General features: G+C 43.7%; 1 protein-coding gene across 21 annotated transcripts in view; it reads left to right on the top strand.

Annotated features, from left to right (window-relative positions):
• Positions 1–6,125: 6,125 nt before the first annotated feature.
• Positions 6,126–17,800, top strand: part of MLIP (muscular LMNA interacting protein) — a 116,191-nt gene continuing 104,516 nt past the window's right edge. For 6 of the 21 annotated variants that reach the window (XM_074581602.1, XM_074581593.1, XM_074581589.1 and 3 more), the window contains exon 1: positions 6,127–6,326. In XM_074581602.1, coding sequence (XP_074437703.1) covers positions 6,264–6,326 — 63 coding nt within the window. In that variant the 5' untranslated portion in view covers positions 6,127–6,263. Of the gene's footprint in view, positions 6,327–17,800 lie in introns of all 21 variants that reach the window. The other 15 variants (XM_074581601.1, XM_074581598.1, XM_074581597.1 and 12 more) reach the window with 6 other exon arrangements.

Below are 17,800 nucleotides of genomic sequence, written 5' to 3'. Positions count from 1 at the left end.
ACTCAGTGACCTGGTAAATCCTCATCTTTTATTCACATTCTGAAAGGTTTCTCAGGTGACTGTTCATATATGACTTGAATGAATGCTGGTAGCTGGCTTTTCAGGAATTAGGAAGTTCCCAGGAGAGTATGGCTGTCACAGAGTGAGAACAATATCTCCTACTGATAAAAGGGATATTTTATTTTGAAAAAATAGGCTTGCACTATGGTATCAAGATTTCTCTTGACTCTCATCTGCATCCACTGTGGCTGTTTCATAATCTTGTACATCAGTATTTTAATTGAAGATGATTTATCGGTAATAGGAATATTAAACTAATTTTCATTCATTTGCAAAATGAACATTACTTTAGAATCTGCTATGGCTTTAATAATTAAGACTGCATTATGTGCATAAACATCGCCATTTGAATTAGCTTAAATGATGTCGATAAATGAAATTATATTTTAAAGTATTTGCTTCCCATCCCTTCTCTTCCCCCAAAATAAACAGGGTTCTTCCACCATGACTTAATGTATGACGAATGCATGTTGCAAAAATGTCATCAGGCTCAGAACCCGTAAACGCTTTGGCAATCCAGCTAGTAATATATGGTTTATTATTGCTTTATTATGTCTTACTAGGTGGCAGAAAAAGTGAACTCATTCTGCTGTTGTAAACCAGCCCTGGGCTGCAGAATAAATGGTAGTTGAGAGTTAGTGAAATAAAGCAGGAGTTCTGTTGAGAACTCTGTATTTTCATTCTTTTTCCTCCTCATGCACAAGCGTGTGTTTTAGATTCTTCATTCGGTCTTGGAAGTCAAAACGTTTGCTATCAAAATTACATGCTCTTAAGCAAATGCTGTCAGCATTCAGCTAACTTTTAAACACTTGGATCTTTATCTGTCCGTCTCAACTGGATTTGTTTTCAAGGCAAATTTCATATTGCAGCGTAGGGAATTTTGCTGTGGGTATAAACTTACGGTGGTAACACTCTCTATGGAAAAAATTGAACGCACATTGACAAATGAACCCAAATAGTTTCGTAAATGGACACGCAACTCTACAAAATGTAGCAATCAAAGCCTCTGCCACACATTTATTCAGGCTTCGCTTAAGCAAAAAAATGCCGGGGCAGGCGATTATGTTTCATTTTTGTTCTGCAAAAGAGAGGCGGAGGTGGAGGTTGGATGCTGGTGTCCTTATCAGTATTGAGTAATATCTCTCTTAAGGTTTGGTGTTTGATAAGAGTGGGCAGAGACAGAAGGTGGAAAAGGCGGGATGGGAGTTGGTCTGTTAATGACAGCTCATATCCTGTGCTCCTGCTGCCTGCTGGCCTGGGAGGTGCCTAGAAAAAGCCCAGTGTCTGACTACGGAGCCTTTTCCCTGGGGAACTTCTGGCTTCTCCTCATTCCCAGCTGCCACAGCAGTTAAAAGATACCTAAGAAGGTATTTAATGCTTTCCTAATGTATTTCGTTAGCCACCTCTCATCATTGCCACGTCCATCCTTGTGGAGGAAAACAAGGAAAACATTACCACTGAATATGGGAGGGAAGATTTTTTTTTTTTGTGATACATCTACTGAAATATACTTTACAGCCTGACATGATTTGGTTTGCTGGGATATAGCAGTAATATTGAGGGACATCGTGTGTATATAGCTGAAACAATGGACATCCAACAGAAGAGAGGTCAGTTCTTCCACTGCCGTCTGTACACCTGGAAGTGTACAGACACCTTGTCCTGTGGGACCTTGCCAGCACAAGGATAGTCCACTTTTTAACACAATTGACTTGAAAGACCCATGAGAAGAAAGCACTTACAGCTTCCATGGACTGCTTTGTCAGGGGAGGCTCAGCGCTCTCGTAATCAGTTTACTGTAATGTTGAAATAACCTTCCTTGTTTTTATCCTCGAATGTATTCAAACTTGCCCCTTTGGAGAAAATCTGCCATGGAGCCTCCTGCTCCCTGTACCCGACATGTAGGGCTCTGCTCCTTCACATGCAAAGCAGGGACTGGCGGTGCCCGTGGTGTTTCCCTTTTTCCACGCCTGCTCCCTCCTGCTCCGGGAGTGTTTGCGGAGCCAGTGGGGTGGACCAGGGAGCGACAGCAGCAGCTGCTGGGTGTCGCAGCAGGAATGCGGACCCACCTCTCCTAAGGATCAGCTTCCCGCCCTCGGCTCCCTCCGCTTGGAAGGTAAGCCTGCTCCGTATACAGCTCCGGCGTGCTTTTCGTTTCAGTGAGGAACATGCCATGAAATACCAGCTGGAAACGCTGCCGAGGTCCTGACGTTTCCAGGCATGTGCATGTGACCTTGGGTGGACGTGCCGGAGTAACGTAGGGATACTTGCTGGCATGGCACGCTGGGGCTGACGGAAGGGTGGGCACCAGGAAGAAGCTGGAAAGCTTGACTTGCAGCTACAAGTAGTGAGGGAGCTGACTGACTTTCGTGCTTGTTTTTTTTTTCTCTTAACTTTTTGACTTGTTTTAAGTGCGGGATGGAAATTCTCTCTCCAAATCAGACTTCTAAAAATCACTGTGGGTGTGATTTCTGTATTAATCTTAGGGTTTTTTTAACTGATATATGTGACTTAGGTAGGTAGCTTTCAACGGAGTACGACTGAGCACATCAGGGTCAGAATTAATACTTCTGACTGTTGAATGCTTATGGAGCGTCTGATGCTGAGCAGGTAAAACCTGCCAGCTTAAGAAAGAAGCGGTGCAGATGTGTGATGTGTGATACAGTCATTGGCTGGCAGCCCTGGGGTACAGCCATGTCAGGCTGAAAATGAAAATGTGCAAAGTAAAAGAATTGCGGTACCCACATGAGTGAAAACACAGCTGAGAGTGGCACTCAAACATTATGATAGATAGTCCCTTGCTTGCTCCTCCAAGAACAGCAGATCAAGTGAGCACAGAAAATACATCTGCTTAAATGGTTTGTTTACACAGTACTACTATTTTACTATTTTGGATACTCAGCACTTGCCTCTTACAAAAAACAAATAAAAATACAACCTCCCCCTAGTCACAATCAACTTAATCTCTTGGCCTCTTGTTAGGTTCTGCTCTGGGAAGAAAAACAGGTGCCAAGAGACCAGTGGCTGTAATACAAAGAAATAATTGAAAATAGCACAGTACTTTAGGCGACGTCTATGACATGCTTTTACTTAGCACCTGTTTACTATGTTGTCCCTTGCAAAGTAAAACAGGAAATATACAGTTACTAACAACGTTTTAGAAAGCCCTCAGAGTAAAATAACCATTATTTCTATGTAGGAACAGGAAATGTACTCCCATAATTATATAAAAGCAAATTCTCACACAGTTGGGATCGTGGTCTTTCCTCAGGTTTAATGTTGCAATGTCATGCTAAGCAAGGTGTGGTAGATAACAAGATGACGTCAGCCTTTTCTTGCTGTCTCCTGGGTCCTGGTATATCCATATCCAGGCTCTGGAAGAGCCCTGCATCCAGTGTCTCTAGTGCTCCCAGATTTCATCTCAATGGCATGAAGTTTGCTGTCATATTTTGTTGCATTCTTAGGTTTTTGCTCCAATTCTCATCTCCAATGCAACGTGATCCAAATCCCTAGTGCTTGCACAGTCAGCAGCATGAAGCATCCAGAATATAAATTTCCATTCACAAGAAATGGAGAAATTAGGTCTCTCCCTATCCTAGTATTTTAATGTTCACTTTTTTTTTTTTCTTTTTTCTTTTTATGGAATCCAGTGTTCAGGCTGTAACAGTGTTAATTTTTTCTTGTAAGTGCTAGTAGACACTTTTACAAGACTAATGATGGAAAACCTGTTTGTAAAACTGAATACTCTCATCAGCGTCTTATGTTGGAATTATTATGAGTAAGGTCACTTCATAGTCTTGGGTCTTTCGTAGTAATCGCCTTTGACTTTCACGTGGGTAGGCTGACAAATGAAAACTGTGTCTGGAAGTAGAGAGTATGAAGGTGATTGAAGATTTAAGCTTTAGGGTAGTTAGCTAAGAGTGCTAAGTTACACATAGCGTAAACTCTGGATAAAATCTGCCAATGCTGGTGTAAGTCTGTATGGACTTACCTGTGTTTTGGGTCCAACGTTGCTGGTTTGTTACACCACTGACAGCCTGCTCTTCTACTGACACGGGCATCCATTCCCCGGCACGATGGGGGAGCGACTCCCCTGGCCGTTTGGGAGCCTGCTGAAAGCCGGGGTATCCCTGCCACTGGTGGGACAGGGCTGAGGATCACACGCAGCCGAACGTGCCACTTGAGATGCTCTGGTCCTTATCCGTGATTTAAAACCTTTGGAAACAGACAGGTTAATGGGAGCGGAGGCGCTTCAGGTTTTTCACCTGCGCCGCAAGAATGGTCGGTAATGTGAGCAGCAGCGTAATGTAAGCTGCTTTTTGGATCCCACTGAGGACCTCCTTTGAGGACGTTGAGTGGTACAAAGGCACTCTGCAAGTCCCTCACCACAGGGATAAGTTTCAGCCTCACGGAAAAGATTTTGAAGATATGAACTTCTTAATACTGTTTGCCTTCCTGCTGAAGAGCGAGGAAGTACCGCAGCTTTCCTCTGGGTATTATGTCGCTTTTATCCCAGCATTTCCAGGAGATGCAGTGAGGTGTATTTTTACTTTTGTGACATCAAGCTCATATTTATTCCCTCTACTACAGCAGCCCTTGTAGGTTTGACTGGTTCTTTGTGTTTGCCTTGCTACACTCAGTCGTCTGCTAGCTGCCTCACGCTTCTGAAAACTAAGGTAAAAGAGAGACTAAAGAGAAATAATTGTCACTGGAGTAACTTTTTCTTTGTTCTGTGGAAAGTTTCAGAACAGGAACACTCTAAGGTAGTTTGGGTTTTTTTGTTAACTTTTCATATGTAAAGTGTATAGACTGCTGTGTGACTGACTTCTTTGACTGCCTTTTCTTCCTGTCCGAGGCTCTGAATATTACGTGAGTATAGCATCTATCAAGAAACAAGCGGAGTAGAAAGGAGTGTGCCTAGTTTCGGCTGCCGTTTCTACAAAGACAATTGAAAAATGATAGATGAAAAAGGTTTTTTAGAGTTAGGTGTTTGGTTATCTGTCTATCTATGTATCTATCTATCTATCTATCTATGTATCTATCTGTATCTATATCTACCTACCTACCTATTTATTTTAGAAGAGTCTTCTTTTACCGATGTGTTGAGAGGAAGAGGGGGAAAGAAAGTGTCTTGTCTTTACTAGGGATTTAGTGAGATGCTTCAACTGCCAGCTTTACAAAGGGTTGTGTGTTTCTTAATGCACCCCGGGTTGACCAGAGACCATATTCTCATTTAACAGTAGCAAACAGCTTCTGTGTCATTCTGTGTCATGCTTCCCCTCCCCTTGCTGGTAGATGAAGAACCAGCCTTGCGTGTGAATCGCCCCTGAGACAACATGAGCCCAGTTGATGTGGCAACCAGGGGGTGTGTTATAAACCAAGGCATCTGCAGCAGAGCCGCCGAGAGGTTCCCCCCACGCTGCAGTTTCTAATATTGGCCTTCTGACTTTATTGTTGTGAACTGGAGCCAGGTTATTCTTCTGCAGTTGACTAACAGACTCCACAGCGATCGCCTGTACGGGTATTAGCTCCATTTTAGATGCTCACTGGTCACGTCTTGTATTTAGGGGTGCTCATGGTGCCCACTGAAAGTTTTGCAATTCTTTCTGCATGTCAAAAATCCAAGATGTCACGTCCTGATATTAGAAAGGGAGAATGCACTCTGCATGAACACGTATTAGGGTAGCTCAGACCCAAACACTCAACAGGGAAAGATCAAAAGCCAGGCTAAAGCACCATTTTTAAATATTGTTCCGTATGCTCTCTGTCTCTATGTAACAACATGTGGTGCCGGCTGATCATAATTTTCATTTTACTTGCTCAATAATCTCTGTGAACACGAGTTAGTGCTACTGAGACTTAGCTATTAATTTTCATGGACTTTTTAAATATGAGCATTTAGGGTAGAGGGGTTAAGGGGGGGAACGAATGAAGCTGATAACCAAAATCCCTCTTGAACAATTTGCTGTGATGCCAAACCAACGTTTATTGTTATCGGAGGCAGCTGCCTGCCCTGTCTTCACGCTTCTATTTGTGGATTTTCAACGGCTATAAATGGAAACACACGCTGACCAGAAATCACCACCAGCACTCCCTGACACTTCTCTCTCCCAACTCCAAAAATACAGGGATATCTAACATGTAGTCAGGTTAAATCACTTCTGCTCAGGATATTAGGCTGAGTTTTTTTTTTCCCCTGGGAAATGGAGTTAGAAAAACATGAAAGAAAACTCTCAGGAAGAGGAGCCTCAGAGGAAAAGCAAACGGTAAGACCTGTTGAGAAATGTTGATGTTCTTTTTTTTTTTAAATTTGACAATAAGAAGGAAAGGCAAATCAGCTGTTGTACTTTATAGGAGTATTTCCTGACTTCCTTTAACCACTGACCTTGAAGATTAAAACTCCATTCGTGTTAAATCAATTACAAAGATACATGTCTGTGGAAATTATGGAAATTTGTGAATGCATTTTGTGTGCACGTGAAGTGCAAAAACTGAAATCCAGTTCAATGTCGATTTGTTATCGTAACTCAGATTGCTAGCTAATAGTCTGTGGTTTTCTTGAATTTTTCTTGAGGGACTGTTTCATGTTTTCGCACATTATTTTCCATAACTTTAGTTCAGTAAATGGCAGAGGAAATTGTTTGCCTGTGTCTGGAGCGTGTCTGGAGCTTACTGAAAAGAGGTGTGACCAAAACAAATTATTAAGAGTAAGTGAAAACAGGCAAAACGCAGTTGAGTCCTAATTAGTGTAGGCTTGAAACACAAATTATAATTTGCCTTGCATTAACTGGGTTATTTTCTTGATATCACGAAAAGGACAATTTATTCTTGACTTTGCAAAGCTGTGAAGAAAGTTGGCCATCATTTTTGTTAAGAAACAAATTAGCGCTGAATTTTTTAGCACCTATCTTAAATAGTTGTGGTGTTGCGTTGGTTTGGTTTCGTGGTGGGCCAGCCTTTACTCTTGTTTAATCACAAAGTTTGCCTCTACCAGCCTCAGTTAAGTGAGATTTGGAAAGCTTGTGTGTTAGTTAATAGTTTTAAATACAACTTCACAGAGGCAAGGTGCCTCGGGTAGGAAATACAGGAGGTGCTGAAAAAAAATAATGATCTGGCCTTAAAGTACCTGTTCTTCTTTAAGAAAATAAGTATTTATCTGAAGAGTAATATCTGAAAGAGCATTGCTGAAGCTTCAGCATGAAGTTATAATATGAATATTATTTAAAGTTTTACTTGTTTGTTTTCTTATTAATAAATTAATACTTTAGACAGTGTCCTCATTTTCAATGTTTGTGGTTGATATATAAAATATATGGAAAATTCTTCAAAATTAAAAGAAATTATAAAGGTAACAAAAGCTTCAGCAAAACTTTCAAAGGAAACCTGTGAAATTTTATTCTAGCTCATGTGTGAGGGAAATATATAGCAATGTAATTAGACAGTATGACTATCTAATTGTGGGCTGCATCCTGATGCGGAAATAATTGAGCAGGCAACCTTGAGTGAGGCTTTGTCCAAAATGCAGAGAGCATCATTTGGAACCTTAATGATCTTCTGATGGCTTTCTCTGTGTGCATCATTTACTAATTTTAAGAACGGCAAACTGGAGCGAGCGGGGACCCTGCTGACGGGAGCCGTGTTAACGCCCACACCAGGTCACCCACTGTTTGGTTGTTTCAAAGCTGAATCCTCCTAACAGTTACAGAGCTGAGAGGGTCCCTGTTAGCAGCGGCAGGTGACATCCCTGTGGGCGCTCAGCGAGGGGGACAGAGGAGGCCCTGGCTTGGCAGGTTTCGCGTCACTCTGCTGACAGTAGAGGAATGTCCTGGCCTCCGTACCGTTCCTCCCACCCCTTTCCCTTACAACCGAGCCTGAGCCTCCTCTCCATCCCCCCCTTCTCTCTCCCTATTTAGTCTTAGTGCCTTTCCTTCTGATTGCTGGATGGATTTCACTTTGCTCCCACGTTTTTTTCCTGGTTTTGTACCTCCTGGGCTTTTATTGAGGGACTGTTTCATGTTTTCTCACATTATTTTCCATAACTTTAGTTCAGTAAATGGCAGAGGAAATTGTTTGCCTGTGTCTGGAGCGTATCTGGAGCTTACTGAAAAGAGGTGTGACCAAAACAAATTATTAAGAAAAAGTGAAAACAGGCAAAATGCAGTTGAGTCTTTTTCCTTGTTACATGCAGACCACATCAATATTCAAACACTGCATGGGAGCGGTGTCAATCTGTGGTCCAGATACTATTTGTACATGTCACTGTTGAAGTCTGTTCACATATTTAACTTCAGTATAGCAAATAGATAAGCTATTTAATATTATAGGAGCCATGAGGTGTACATTGTCAATATTATATCCTATCAACTGAATGATACTTTGTATATGTATAATTGGATGGTACTTTTCTCTAAAAAATATGTTTCAGAGGGGCATAGGATAACTCAGGCGCAAAAGGAGCTCAGGAGGTCTCTAGCCGAGCTTCCTGCTTAAAGCAGCTATGGGATCAGACCAGGTTTCTCAGGTCTTCATCCAGTAGGGTCTTGAAGACCTCCAAGGGTGGAGACTGCACAACCTCGTTAGGCAACCTCCTGCTCTACTACTGGGTTGTCCTCATGGGAAGAACGTTTTTTCCTTTTATCAAGTCAAAATCTCTCTTGTTTCAATTTATTTCCATTTCTCTTTCCTCCTGCCATGCATTGCTGTAAAAAGCCCGGCCCCACCTCTTTGCTAACCCCCCACAGGGACTAGGGGCTGCTGTTAGGTCCCCCTGGAGGCATCTCTTCTCCAGGCTGAACAAGTCCAGCTCCCTCAGCCTCTTGTCACATGGCAAGTGCTCCAGCCCTGACCATCTTTGTGGTCTCCACTGAACTCGCTTCAATCTTTCAGTGTCTGCTATCGGAGGGCCCAAAAACTGGATGCCATATTCTGGAGGTAATCTAGTGAGTGCTCAGTAGAGGAGGATAATTCCTTCCCTTGGTTCACTCATCATGCTCCTGCTAGCACAGCCCAGGGTGCTGTTGGCCGTGCCTGCTGCCAGGGTGTGCCAATGGCTCAGGCTCAACTTGCTGCCCACCAGGACCTCCAGGGCCTCCTCAGCAGAGCTGCTCCACCAGCAGTCAGGTCCCAGCCTGGATCGCTGACAGGGGCTCTCCCTTCCCAGGTCCATAATGCTGCTGTTGGCCCATTCCTCCAGGCTCCACTCCTCAGGCCCGTCTGAATGGCAGCCCTGCCCTCAGGCAAGACTGCTCACCCTCAGTTTGGTGTTATCTGCAAACCTGCTGAGTGCCCTGCATCATCTCCTCTGGGTCATTGATGAAGATGTTAAACAAGACAGGTCTCAGGACATAGGCCCTGCAGCACTCCACTTGTTACTGTCCTACAAGAAGTGTACAAAGCATTAACCATGAACATCTGAGCCCAATTGTCCTATAAGCTTTTTAGCCGTCTACTTGTCTGCCACCCAGGCTGTCACATCCTGATGTGGATATGAAAATATTGTGTGAAACAGTGTTGGAGGCGAGTCAGGGTAATAGATATCCACTGCTCTCCCCTTGTTCACAAATCTAGATACTTTATCATAGAAGGCAATCAGGTTGGTCAGGTATGATTTCTCCTTGGTAAATCCATGTGCTGTTCCCAACCACCTTCTTCCCACAGGTGAGTGTGAGTTGAGTTATCCCAAGTCATCCCTGCTTTGATCCTTATCCACTGCTGGTTGCTCGTTGCTCTCCTCCTCCCTGAACCCTGCTGCTAAGCACAGATACCTGGGAGACTTTGTTGTAGAAGGCCTCAGCAGAGACATCACTGAGTCACCCCAGCCTTATCCATATCTGTTTCCACCTCTTGTGCTGCCTTTTTTTGTGCTGGAGCTCAGTTACAAACTCCCTGTTTAGCCACACTGATGTCCTGATAAATCTGCTTGTCTTCCTGAATATCAGAGGTTGAGGAGGAGGTTGTTTTCACAGATGTGATGGCTTTCCTGAGCTCCTTGTGTTTCCAAGCTGCATCCCATGGGATCCCACTTACTAGCTCCAGGATAAGCCAAAGTCAGCTCTCCTAGGGCCCAGGATCTGTGCTCTGGTACTTGCCTTCCTCACTCCTGCACAGGATCTTTAGCTTCATTATTTCATGGTCACTGCATCCAAGGCTGCCATTGAGCATCACATCCCTCACCACTTTTTCATCATTTCTGAATAATAGATCCAGGTGTACACAATGGTGGTTGGTCCATCCAGTGCCTGTATCAAGAAGCTATCTTTGACAAATCTTGAGTTTTGTGTACTTTGTTACAAATATTTCTACTTATTTTCAAATGAACAAAGACCTAATCTAGTCTATATCATCCTGAAAATATTCTGATTGCAGAGTGTCAGAGATGCATAATTAAATAGAGACAAGATCATGCTCAAAGTATAACCTCCATAGAGGACAACCTCACACACAGTTTTATTAAGTTGTACTGTACCTTTACATTCACTGCTTACTGTGGATGAGATAAATAATATAAAATTCTCTACCACTTTGGGCTATTTGTGAAATCTATTATTAAAGAACTCTTGTCCTTACTTCCTGGAGGAAGACTCCTCAGCAGCCAGAATCCTGAAGAGAGTCTTTGTGTGGAGCTGGCTGTGGAAATGGAAGATAATGGAGGGCCCATTTTGTGATGGGAAAATAGAATGGCTCACTATAAAAGAGATTGGACTAAGCAGATGGACTCAATTTTCCTCTTAATAGTTTTGATTTTAGCATAGCTCAGAAGGACAGATTAATTCTAGAGTTTCCCTATTGAAACGATGCCTCGGCTCAAAATAGTCTGTTTACATTCTGAAGTCCTCCTCCGTTAATGCTTATTGCCTCTGTTTTTTGAAATTATATATATATTTCACACTTGTCTTTTTCCTATTTGATCTATCCTCTCCCCATGAAAATACAGAACATGAAGTATTGCATTTAAAATAATGTTTACATTTGTATGTTTAACAGGGAACAATCAATCTCTGTACTTAAGTTTGCATTATAAGGGAGTTTCACTTTCTTGTTATATTAAGTAGCAATAAAGAAAAGAACAGTAATACAGAGAAAATAAGTTAAACCAAATGAATATATGGATCAGAAAGAATGCCGCTCAACTGCTTGAAATGGCATTAAGGTTAGTTTTTGGGTGAGAGGATGTGCTCTGTAAGAAAGGGCGGCAGGACTTCGTTCAGAGAATAAGTTTGCTTTTCACAAACAATACAGGGATAGAGCTCACAGAGAGCGAGGTTCAGGTCGATTCCACCCAAGTGAAACAACGATTAACCTTTATATGCTGGTAGCAACAGGAAGAGTCCTGTCAAGATCCAGTCCTCTCTGTGGGAGGTGTTGTGGTAAAGACTCCTCGGAGAAGACAGCCTGTTTCCTGAAGTTTGCCACCTAAGGGAGCCCAAACAGATGGAGGGTGGTGACTAATATGGTGATGACTGTCCATCACCAGGTTTAGTTGTTGATTTAACTAGGTGTAAACTCTTAGTTTGACTAGGTGTAAGGTCTTAGTGCAAAGCAGCAGGGAAGGAAGAGGAGCTGAGAGAGGAGCAAGTGTTTCTTTGCGCAGATACAGGGACTTAAATGCCCGGACAGCAGGATCATAGAATCACAGAATGGTTTGGGTTGGAAGGGACCTTAAAGATCATCTAGTTCCAACCCCCTGCCACGGGCAGGGACACCTCCCACTGGACCACGTTGCTCAAAGCCCCATCCAGCCTGGCCTCGAACACCCCCAGGGATGGGGCAGCCACAACTTCCCTGGGCAACCTGTTCCAGTGCCTCACCACCCTCACAGTAAAGAATTTTTTCCTGATATCTAATCTAAATCTCCTCTTCTTCAGTTTAAAACCGTTACCCCACGTCCTATCGCACCACTCCCTGATAAAGAGTCCCTCCCCATCTCTCCTATAGGCCCCCTTTAGGTACTAGAAGGCCGCTATATGGTCTCCCTGGAGCCTTCTCTTCATCTTTGGCAACAGCAGAAATCTCTATGGTTGAGTAATGACAGAATGGCTGCTCCTGCCCACAGCATTGGAGAGGAACTGTGCTCACACCTGTGTGACACACCAGCCTGTGTGCCTCTCCTCCTGGTGTCCACAAGAAAATGCCCCTCCAGATTCACTGGGGCGGGTATGGGAAGGAGCCCGGAAAGGCCAAGCTGGGAAGGATGTGCTTGCTGTTCAAGGGAGGCAACTTTCTTTGGAGTGTGTGAGGTGCGCAGGTCCATAGGTTCCTCATGAATCAGGTATCTCATGTCCATGCACAGCCCAGGGTCTGCATGCTTGTACGCGTCTAGCCAGGTCGGTGGTGTAAGATCACAGAACAGCACCGCAGAGGTCAGAAGGGCATCTTCTTTTTCTTTAGAGAGAGGAGGTGATAGTCGCTGCGGGTGAGGATGGCAGAGATTCGGAGGAGGTGAAATACAAGCATAAAGCCCGGAGTGCAGAACGTATAGGTACTTCAGCAGGTTACGCTCTGTGAGAAAGCCAGTGGCACATATACAGAGGACTGCCAGATACAAACCTCTCATTCCCTTTGGCTGTTCTCTTCCGCAACAGAGGACAGGCTGGTGGCTGTGAGGCTGCCAATTTGTGGGGTTCAGACGAGAGGGTAAAGGTGAGACATAAATAAGATTTTTTTTGGTTTTGTTTAAATATTCTTTCTTAACTGGTTTACTTCACACTTTGACTTTTCTACTTCTGTCTCCTGTAAGAACACACCTACCCAGAAAAGAAACTCGGAAAAACACGTTGTCTGCCTGAATCCGTTCCTCGGTTTGATAATTCAGTACTGAAGCATGAGCGTCATGCTCACCTCAGCATAGCCTATGAAACTGAATACGCACACGTACTTGCTATATAGTTAGAGAAGGTTTTATGTGTGCATACATTTAAACGGTTCCTGTTTATCTAAGAGAAAAGCTTTATTTCTTGCTCTGGAGGCTGTTTGTAACCTCCTCTGGGACCTTCTGTCGTGCAGCTGAGTTCAGCTGGGTGAGTTGTCACGCTTAAGACATTTTGTGCTACCTTGTCCCAAATTACAGTAGCCTCAGCTGAAAGGGAGACACTTTCAAATATCCCTGAGCTTTGAAGATCGGGACTGAGGCTTTGTAGTGGCTACAGCAAGAAACTGATAAGATCCTAGCCTGGAGGCAATTGCATCTCACCGTGCAGGCACAAGGAGATGGCCAAGACAGGGCCCCAGCTCGAAGATCAGTATTTCCTCTTGCATACCTAGAGATGAGGCATTCCTGCGTCGCTGTGTGGAGGCATGGATTACTCCAGCAAGGAATCACCAAGGAGGAAGGAATAAACTTGGAGGCTGAAAGCAGCAGGATTTTTTTAGCACTGTTGATGTGATGTTAAACAGGACCAAAGCAAGTGGGAAGCACTGAATCCTGGTCTGCCCTCCTTTCTAATCCTGCCACTCAGCTCTGGCCTTGAATTTATGCTGCCTTTTCTTTAACCTAATGGCAGTCATACTGGCTGGTAGAACACTTGAGGTAGGCTTTGGTTGCATCAGTGGAAAAGCAGCTGTCTTGGAGGCATCAGCGCGTTTTTGGCTGGAGGTTACGTGAAGCATTACCATGCAATCTCACCCAGGGATTCAGAAGGAGAGGGCAGACAATTCCTGCAGGGAGTTTAATGTCTTGATAAAAGAGGCTTTTTAGGAACAAGTAAGAGGTGTGTATTTTAACTTTTCGGGGTGAGGAAAGATAAGACCCCCTGTAACAGCTGGATCAACTGCTGCAACAAAGTCATGCAGGGCAATTCAAATTATTGCATTCTGGGAGAAGCAGCAGAGAGAGGAGTATTAGCATGGAGAGACAGCAGAGAGAGGAGTATTAGCATGGAGAGACAGCCTGTGCTGATGAATTAAAACGTTTTTGGGAAATGTTTCTGGGCACTGGAACTCTCTTGAATTCAGTTAAATTGAAAGATTGGTCTGCAGTGTGGTATTGGTTTTATATTTAAATTTTATAAATATATTTTTATATTTTACTGGGTTTGTGTGTCAAGGTTTTGGGGGAGGGGGAGGTACAGGTGTGGCTTCTGTGAGAAGCTGCTAGAAGCTTCCCCCATGTCCAATAGAACCAATGCCAGCTGGCTCCAAGGCAAACTGGCCAACACCATGCCCATCAGTGACGGTGGCAGCGCTTCTGTGATAACATATTTAAGAAAAGGAAAAAAAAAACCTGCTGCGCTACAGCAACCAGAAGAGAGGATTGAGACTATGTGAGAGAAACAGCCCTGCAGACGCCAAGGTCAGTGAAGAAGGAGGGGAGGAGGTGGTCCAGGTACTGGAGCTGAGATTCCCCTGTGGCCCATGGTGAAGACCATGGTGTGGCAGGCTGTCCCCCTGCAGCCTATGGAGGTTAACAGTGGAGCAGAGAGCCACCCACAGCCCATGGAGGATCCCATGCCAGAGCAGGTGGTTGCCCAAAGGAGGCTGTGACCCCATGAGAAACCTGTGCTGGAGCAGGCTCCTGGCAGGACCTATGGCTCTGTGGAGAGAGGAGCCCACGCTGCAGCAGGTTTGCTGGCAGGACTTGTGACCCCGTGGTGAACCCATGCTGGAGCAGTCTGTTCCTGAAGGACTGCCCCTCATGGAAGGGACCCATGCTGGAGCAGTTTGTGAAGAACTGCAGCCTGTGGGAAGGACTCGCGTTGGAGAAATTTGTGGACAACTGTCTCATATGGGAGGGACCCCACGCTGGAGTGGGGGAAGAGCGTGAGGGAGGAAGGAGCAGAAAAGACATGTGATGAACTGATCACAACCCCCATTCCCCGTCCCCCTGTGCAGCTTGGGGGTAGGTAGAGAAGTTGAGCCCGGGAAGAAGGGAGGGGTGGGGGAAAGGTGTTTTAAGATTTGGTTTTATTTCTCATTACTCTATTCTGATTTGATTGGTAATTAAATTAATTTCCCCAAGTTGAGGGCCTGTTTTTCCCATGACAGTAATTGGTGAGTGATCTCCCTGTCCTTATCTCTACCCAAGAGCCTTTCATCATATTTTTTCTTCCCTGTCCAGTTGAGGAGGGGGAATGATAGAGCATTTTAGTGGGCACCTGGTGTTCAGCCAGGGTCAACCCACCACATTGCCTGAATGACACCTATGTGTAGCTTGAGAGTTAGAATGGGCCAGAGACCATTTACAAAAATAAGTCTGGACATAGAGACGATTATTGAGAAAAATCATGTGTTTTCAAAAGATATCCCTCAGGGAAGTGGGAATGCGTTATAGGTGGTACTTGGGAAGACGTTCACTGACTGTTGCTGCTAACACTGAAATTCAGGACAGACACTAGGAAAAGCTCCTTCATTAGAAGTGTAAGGCAGCACTGGAACAACCAGGGAATTTGTGGACAATATATCCACGCCAGGGAAATTTTCAGGACTCAACTATATAAAGCCATGGCTGACTAGACCTTGCTTCGGCAGTAGTCTTACTTTGAGCCAGATGCTGTAGTGAATGACCTCTGGAGGTCCCTTTTGAACAACATTTCTTTCATTCTTTGATTTTGAAGCTGCACGACTGCATTTGCCAGGAAACATGCCAGCAGCTTTTTCTATCTGCAAGAGACCTTTAACACATTTAACATGGGTACACAATGAGACTATGCTTATCATTAAGACCTCCTCATTCTTGCATTATAAACCTACTGCTTTCAATTCACTGTCCTTTGAATTTTGAAAGCACTCAATAACACAGCAGTGGCATTACATTTGCTACTTTGATAGGAATTCTTGGAAACAGAGCTACTTAACAATGAACAGAATAAAAGGAAAGAAGTGATTAATGAAAGGGAGAAAGAAGGTGGACCTTAACTGAGCTAGACTTTCAGGGCAACGGGTAGACAATCAATAACACAGTTCCATGTTTTCAGGATGAAACATTTTCCCTGGGCTAAAACTCAAAGGCAGTCAGAGCGGTGCTGTTATGCTTTTGTGGTCGACCTTCAGCTGAATCAAAGTCCATTTTAAGATGACATTTTTGTCATTATAAAGCCATTATGTCATTATCAGTGGATCTAAGCATTAAAGATGAGCGAACAGGTATGGAACAATCATAATCCTTCTCCTTATATGATTTTTATCAACATCTGGCGTTGTTAGGATGGTCTTCCAGAGACCACACATAGCTGGACTGCCCTTAGGGCTGTGAACCTGTAAGACGTGTGCCTGTTATTGTATTACAAGTCCTAGAATCACTTAATAGTACAAAGGTCTCAGCTTTCATTTTTAAACATATCAATGGTCCCACCACTGTGCTTGCAAAGAGAAGGTTCAGACTGAGACCTGAAAGCAAGTATTACGGTGAAACTGCCTGAGACTGTGACACAGTTGGCACAGTGGCTCTGAAAAGTGTGATACGCCAGTGCAGTGAGGACTCAGGCTGTGGAGAAGATGTTAATTTCATTTTAGTACAGTTTTCAAGATTTCAGAAACTTCTTTTTAGTTTTCTTGAAAATGAAATTGTGTCTGCATATCTTTTTCCTTTAAAATCTGGAGTGTGTCAAAGTATGATGCTGGAGGCAGGGGATAGACAAGGCACTGATCTGGGATGTGCCTAAAGATCTGAAGGGCTTTTCTCTCCAGATCATCATGGACTCAGACAGAATAGGGAGCTGGACCTGGGTAATCTCTGATACACTGCTTTCTGTGAAAAATGAGAGAGAAGAGCTCCCCTTTTCTTCTCACATAGCTTGCTTAGAAATCCTCCTGAATTCCTGCAGCGTAGCAGATTCAGATGAACATTAGTTATTTGGGAGACACCCATTTCTGGGCTTGGCTTACATTGACATAAAGGCCTTTGTCCATGATAGCTGACCAGAAGGCTGTCTATGGCAGGAAAAAAGAAGTGTGCTAACTTATCAACCCGCTGCATTGCATGCCAAATGCTATCCTAAGCACTCTGCAGCCTTCCCTGCCTTTCCAAAGGTCAAATGCTGTGCCAGTCCAGGTGGAGAGAGAACAGGGAGCATATTCTGCTGTGCCAAGGCAGGGGAGTTAATGTAACACAGCCCCATGAATGCCATCACAGCCAAATCTGTAGGCCAACCTCTTATCAGAAGTAGAAGGCTTTCCACGATGGCTCTGCATTTTTCACAGGAAATTTTTGTTCGCATCTAATTTTTTAACGTTTACTATGAAATAAATAGCTCAACTATCTGATGCCTCGTCCAGTAGCAAAAACTATTTGTTGTGTTTTGGCAGTGGTCCTCCAGTCATCAGATCGATTTAACAATGTTGTTTTGAGACAAGATTGATCTTGATTGAATGTGACGGACTAAACACTGCATTGCCAAGAGTTAACCGACAGCTTTCTCTAAAGGACTGATGGTGACGTAGTACATACTGCAAAATACTTTCTGATAGCATTTTTACTATATCCATCCCTACCTGGTAAGGATTAATTAAATATAGATTGAACTAATGGAGATCCATTCTTGAGGAAAAGGGACAAAGGCAGATTTGCTGAATTTAGATGAAAAATTTATTTTGCTCAACAGCTTTTAGTTTGTTCAGGATTCTGAAAAGTGGAAAGCAGCAGGTTGAAGCTTTTCATATCTTGAATTGTACACAAATGAATGTATTCATACGCTAGAACTGGCATATTTACAGAAATCCAAAAAACAACTTCACATGTGTCTCTATGGGACAGACATTTAATCATTACCATGTTGTCTTTGCTGTTTCATGTCTCTTATCTTGATCA

The sequence above is a fragment of the Larus michahellis genome, chromosome 3, assembly GCF_964199755.1.
Source record: "Larus michahellis chromosome 3, bLarMic1.1, whole genome shotgun sequence".
Classification (NCBI taxonomy): domain Eukaryota; kingdom Metazoa; phylum Chordata; class Aves; order Charadriiformes; family Laridae; genus Larus; species Larus michahellis.
The sequence above is the reverse complement of the archived record's forward strand: the minus strand, read 5'-3'. Positions and strand labels throughout refer to the sequence as shown.